The following is a 6861-nucleotide window of genomic DNA, read 5'->3' on the forward strand; positions in this document are numbered from 1 at the left end:
CGTTTTATTTAAATCCTCACATTAATATTATTGTAATTGAATTATTAAATACATTCAGTTCAAACTAAAGAATGTGTTCCTAAAAACTAAAGAGTGATTTTCAATCAAAGGGACCTAAGTAAAAAGAATGGTTTTATGAGATCACTTCGGTGTTTGAATTTAACGCCTTTGACTTAGCTAAAACTCCTAAGCCGGGTGAGGATGTTACAATAGTTTTCATTTTCTATTTTATTAAGATTGACAAACACACTTGGTAAATAAATAATTTTTTTTAACAATAAAAACATGTTTCATAACTATTTTTCTTTAAAAAACTAAAATAAATCTTTTACATTATACGAGTTTGAACTTCGAACTATGGTACCATATTTAATATTAGAAAGATGGTTGAAAAAAAAGCATACTTTTGCGCTTATGAGTTTGAACAAAAGCGAAATCCTCTAATGTTAAAAACCATAATTTTCATCATTTTCACATTTACAAAACATTTATATTGAAAATAGTGAAAACAATATTTTTTTGTTTTCTATTTTTGTATATTTTTATTTTCTAAAAATCATTTTTAAAAATAAAAAAAAAACGATTTCTTCAATACTTTCATTTTCCATGAATGCATAAAATAAAATGACATATGTTTTCTGAAACCAAATGCAACCTTACTTTTACTTTTAATTTTTTCCCTTTCCTACCAAGTGGAAATTTTTTTTTCATTTTTATATAGAAAATTTTGTTTTCAGTAATCAAATTTAGTTGGCTTCTATTCTTTATCAAATTATGATAATATATTTTACTTAATATTATTGCTTCATTTAATAAATCATCGCATACTACCGTAATAAGTAAGAAACAGAAATTAAACATTAAGAATTCAATCTCGTTGTAGCACAAGGGTTTAGGTTATGTCTCTAAAAGGAGAATTGAGAACTTGTGTCCAACAATATTCTTAACCTCTTTAATTATTTCGAATACTATGAGTAATTTAAGGGTTACAAATTTTATGATCCCACTACTAAAGTTATTTTAAAGACGAATAGTGCTCAATCTTTGAAGATATTGAGTTTGTGGGTGGATAGAGAGAATTAAGGATATTTTTCTTAATATGTTGATATTCCTCAACACATTCCTTTAATTGCTATTGGTAAAGAAAAGAAGTCTATTATACTTGATATTATTTAGATTGGAATTGTGGATCAAGACAATGTCGTAGAACTTTATAGTCAAGTAACAAACTCTACGACATTAAGAACCCATGTCATTAAGAAGTGATACAAACTCGGTTGATGTGGTTTCAAGTCGTATGTGTATGCCCAATCGAGAAATTGAGTAAGTTGTGCTTCGTTTCAAGAAAGGCTGAAAACGAGTAGAAGATAGGCTCAAACAAAGGTTCAAAGAATGTTTAGGAAATGGATGGATAGGTTTGGCTAAGGCAAAGGCTGAACCAACAATATGGATGATTGTTGACCCAAAAGCACTTAGATGGATAACGATCGATCTAAACAAAAAATAAACCTTGACCCGCTATCTAACGAGATAGGAACCAAAGGTATAACGAACGACACACTTGAAGTGATAAGTTCAGAAAACAAAGGAAGGATAAGACGTCACAAGCCTAGCTTGATAAGTCAGATCAATCCAAAAAGAACAAGGAGATTTGAACTCTCACAAGTTTTAAATATTTCATAAATTTAGCAAAAAGTTGTCTAACCAAAACAATGTTTTCTTACAAACTATTTTATAGGCATTATTATGACTATTCGAATGTCTATGTGAAACATTTTATCTTCAGAAATTAACAAAGGTTATTACACGCATTAATTTTGTTTTAAACTCATGTAGGGAAGCCAATAGTTATGTCTCGTCACTTGATTCTAGTGTAGATGAAAAGGCATGTCTCTTCACTTTATTGATGAATTAATGAACCCTTAATGTGATATTTGGTGTCCCTTCATCTCCCTTAAACTGAATGTTAAAAGACTTGTGCATTCATCTCTTTAGTTGTCTCCTTAACTAGCTTTGAATGCTTTAAAACTGAACAAATTTGTAGAGACACTCTTAGACCATTTGAACAGCCACCATGATGATCTTTGAAGGCTTGAAAAATATCCAATCTTGAAAAGCCAATTAGCCATATGAATAGTCACCTACAAGGTAGATAATTAAGTATTAAAGACATTCATAAGAATCAGCACACTATAAACACTCATACACAAATTTATTAATGAACATCCAGCTCAAATCACCTTATTTAAAATGAAAATAAACACACTTTAATTTATGCACTAAAAAGTAACAACCAAATTAAATAACATACTTATATAAACAAACTCAAACATATTGAACAACTAAGATGCTTAAATGCATGGTTTAAGATGTAAACTAAATGAACAAATGAGTTACTTAATGCATGACTTAATTTAATGATGCAAACTTTAACTAACATGGGAGTTACATAATGCATGTCATAATTTATGACGCAAACTTAACTAAAATGAGAGTTACATAATGCATGGCTTTATTAAATGCAGAACACATATTAATGATGTTCAAACTATGACATAATTAAAGACTCATACTAATGATGTTCAAACTATGACATAATTAAAAACACAAACTAAAATAACTAACTAAAATAAATGAATCAAAGTCCTTATTTTTCAGCAACCAAATTAACAAACTGAAATAAAAAACTTCATTTTGCACTTGGGCCCCTCGTGCTTGGGCTAATTTCGATGCCATTGAGGTGTACCGAAACATGATGCGGCCGGGATCGCATCAAGAAGGTCCACTAGAGAAAGAGATATAAAGACTTTAGTGACATATGTTAACCTTGAGCTACATTAGATGGATGTCAAGACTGTGTTTTTTAATGTAATATTGATGAAATGATTTATATGGTGCAACTAGAAAACTTTGTGATCGATGATGCAAAGTCCATGATTTGAAAATTAAAGAAATCTTCTATGGGCTTAAACAAGCCTTTTGTCAATGATATTACGATATTCACCAAGTAATTTTCTTATTCAGTTTTAAGATGGCTTTGGTTAATGATTGTATATATCACAAGTTCAGTTGGAGTAAGAATATTCTAAATCAATGCCATAAGAATGATTTTGAGATTACAAAAATACATAAGATTCCCTATATTTCAGCAGTGGGAAGTCTAATGCATGTTTAGGTTTGTATGCATTTGGATATTGCATACATTATTAAGATGTTGTGTAGGTATTTGTGCAATTCGGGTATGGATCATTAGAAATTAACTAAATGATTCATATGTTATCTTAAGAAAATAAAATATTACATACTCATATATCATAGATCTAATAAGTTAGGTGTAACGCCCCAATTTTCACGAATTCTGTGAATGTTGGCATAGGTTTAATTATGTTAGTGGGCCTCTAGAAGGTCCAAGCTTAAGATAGAACCCGGTAATTTTAGTTAATTTTTGTTCCATAAGAAAAAGGGAGTGAAATTATGAAATAGGACCTATGTGAAAATGTTTGAAAATGCTATAGGCTAATTTGTTGTGGCCAAATAAATAGTAGTGTAAAATAGGAGGATTTGCATGTCAAATTCCCCACTTTTAATGTAGTGACCAGCCAAGGTGATGGATAGTTGATAATGTATGCATTTTAGCATTTTAATAGTTAATGGATGATGGGCATTAGCATTTTAATAGTTAATAGTCAACTAAGTATCGTAAGTAAATTGGTCCCGGTTGTTCAATCATTTGATAACCAGAGTCATTCTTTGATAAATGATCACTATGAGTCAGACTCAATAGAATTTGATCAATCCTTTTTTCTGTCGTTAAGGTGGAGAACTGAACCAAGAATTCTCTTTCTTTATCATCAATCGAATCACTGTTCGCGACCCAGGATTCTATTTTCTCATCAATCCAATCACCGCTCACGTTTTTTCTTTTTCTTATCAATGAATAGATCTCTTTACTTGTATGACTTAGATGTCTCGTATTTCTCGAAAAAATGATTCGATTGATGGGATTTGGTATGATACTTATGAGATCGATGATATCGATGAGATTGATATTCAAATATTTCTTCTTAGAACGTATTGATTTGACCCCATAAGCGGGACCACCACCCCATAGCATGTTGCCGCCAAAAGCAGAACCCCGTATTTCTTCTAGAGAATCTCCTAATTGTTCCAGAGCAACTAGAAAGAGATTCTTTAACCAGAAAGAATTCAGTTCAGATGTAGGATACCTATCCAGAAGTTTTCGCAACTCAATCATGTATGATGGAATCATCAAAGATTTGACCTTTTCGAACTCTGTCTGTAACTCACTATAGGCTCGGGAAACAAAGAGAAGATGTGTACGAACGAGATATCCAGCAACAAGAAGAAGGAAAAGGATTGAATAGAGGAACTCCTGAACATTTGGCGATCTCAGATGTGTCGATATCAATGGTGACTCATTATTTCGATGAATCATTTCTTCGGACAGAAGAAAATTATGTAAACACTTACTCGAAATCTCACTTATCAGATTCCATTGTGGAAGACACAATTTTTTCTGAAGAATTCGCCATGATATATCTGATCCATGCATAATATCATGAAAAATGGATACAAATTTTTGACTGCTACTTAGTATCGGCAATAGGTCTGAAAAAGTATCTAAAAATATCAAATTTAGATATTTGTACCCTGTCGAAGTAAGGAACCATGGCATATATGTTTGGAATAGATTCCGTTTTGAGAGAGTTGAAAAAGCACTATCTCGTTGAAAGGTTCTATACATCCACCCTTTCTCAACGCATTTCTTTAGACAAAGACTCCGTTTTTTCCGCTTTTCGGATGGTAAATATTTCTCAGAACATGGAGTGTGAATCAAACCCATGTTTGAATTGAAATTGAGATACTGATGCAAGTTCTTCTCTTCTGAATCAGATGGATTCATATCTGAAAGAGGTTGACAATAAGTTCTTTCAAAATTGACTATTTGTCCCTCTGTTAGAGGTGTTCCAGAAATGTCTGCAATCGAGTAAATAGCTCTACGAACTAATGGATCGGATCGAATTGCAAACTGGAAAGATTTGTACAAGTTATACCTTTCGTCACCACTTTGTGGAAAATCATTAGATATGAATATGTTAGATACCTGCGACTCGATTGGTGAAGGTGAAATAGTATCTCTCCCCAAAAAAGCATGTTTTTTTTTACCACCGCACAAAGAAAATATTTTGTTGCGAATGAACAAGATATTGAGGAATTGTCCATACGTAAAATCATAATTATTGATACGGGCCTTTTCCACATAAAAAGGGAATCTTTTGTTACAATAGAAGCAGAAGTGATGTGGATTATTCAAGAATCGAAGTCGATTTGCTTTATAAAAAGAAGATATCAATGAACTTCTATGAAATGGTTTCACGGGATTCAGCCAATTGTCTTGATCGTGGGATATCATTGAGAAATCCATGTTATCAAAAGATTTCCTGCGATTATTTCTAGTATGGAATGAGTCAATCATCCACTTTGGTATCTTATTGACCAAAAATGGTGATATTGTTCCTCCATTGATCAAGAATTTCGGTTTTTGAGAAGTATTATGATCATCCAATAAGAAAGGTTTCAATTTTTTCAAATGAACGATTTGAAGACCTATTGATTCTAACAACTGATTGCAAAGTTGATCATTCGGACCTTTCAATTCATAGATGTGGATCTCAGACCTATGAATGGGGATATTCCCGAAACTCACAAAGAAAAAAGGAAGTGAGTTAGACAAAAAGAGAAGCAACTTGGACAAAAAGAGAAGTAACTTGGACAAAAAGAAACGAAGTGACTTAGACAAATCTTTTTTGTCGATAACCTCAGACCAATCAATCGAATATTGATTAATACGTAATCGATCGAACACTACTTGAAAATGGCTCTTCTGCTCAGAAACGAAATGTTCCAAATGCTCCTGGAAATTCTTGCTCCCATTGGACCATTTGTATCTATATGCATTAGGATCCCGATTCATGGATCTCTCGGTCCGAGAAATCAAAATAAGAGGATCGAACCATTTCTTCTGACTCTTTTTCAAATTCGATAAATGTTGGTTGATCGTATATTTCATTATAGTTCTATGATTCAGAGTATCATTTCCTATTTGATCCCTTTGAATTCCATATTCGAAGTTGCGATCGGATCGATTCTTTTTAATGAATCGATTCAATACATTTCTTATGTACCCATAGGTGCTATATTGGATTTGAATCAGATTTCGGATCAATCTATCTTGATTGACTGCCTCCATTATGTTGTTGCTAGCAAATACCACTATTTTTGGTTTTGGATCTTCCAAATCATTCCCGCAGGAGATCCGGACCCATTTTTTTCTGATCCTTCGATAAAAAGATTCATTTTCTTCATAAAAAATAGGAGGTAGAGCCGATAAAGATTTCTTTTTCGATTCATCCCTGGAGTTGAATACCTCATTCAAGAATTGTTTTTGATCCAATCCGTAGGAATCAATAGAAAAGGCAAATCCCTTATAATACACCAGATCCGGCTCGGTTATTGATAGAGTGAATAGATCTGCCATTTCTTGAAATCTCTCTTCTGATTCAAAATCGTGGTGTAACGTGTATCCCCTCCTGTTCTGGTCATGGAATAGATGAAATAAATCAAAAAATGGATTTTTGTTCAAGAATGAAATCTTATTGGAACTGCCCAGTTCATCCTTCGGAACCATATCACATCCCGGATCTGATGAAATAGGATGAATTGAGACGGTATTTTGTAAATACGTAATTATCTTGAATATATTAACTATTTCTTTATTTTCCGATCGCCTGGAAGGGACAAAAGAAACATCTTGTTCTTTCTTCAACAATTTCTGATCTC

General features: G+C 32.4%; 1 protein-coding gene across 1 annotated transcript in view; it reads right to left on the bottom strand.

Annotated features, from left to right (window-relative positions):
* Positions 1–3561: 3561 nt before the first annotated feature.
* Positions 3562–6861, bottom strand: part of LOC121227928 (protein Ycf2-like) — a 4504-nt gene continuing 1204 nt past the window's right edge. Inside the window, exon 1 of the mRNA XM_041110876.1 lies at positions 3562–6861. This exon is cut by the window's right edge and continues 1204 nt beyond it. Within this exon, the coding sequence (XP_040966810.1) occupies positions 3680–6861 (3182 nt within the window). The 3' untranslated portion in view covers positions 3562–3679.

This window comes from Gossypium hirsutum, chromosome A04 (assembly GCF_007990345.1).
Source record: "Gossypium hirsutum isolate 1008001.06 chromosome A04, Gossypium_hirsutum_v2.1, whole genome shotgun sequence".
Taxonomy (NCBI): domain Eukaryota; kingdom Viridiplantae; phylum Streptophyta; class Magnoliopsida; order Malvales; family Malvaceae; genus Gossypium; species Gossypium hirsutum.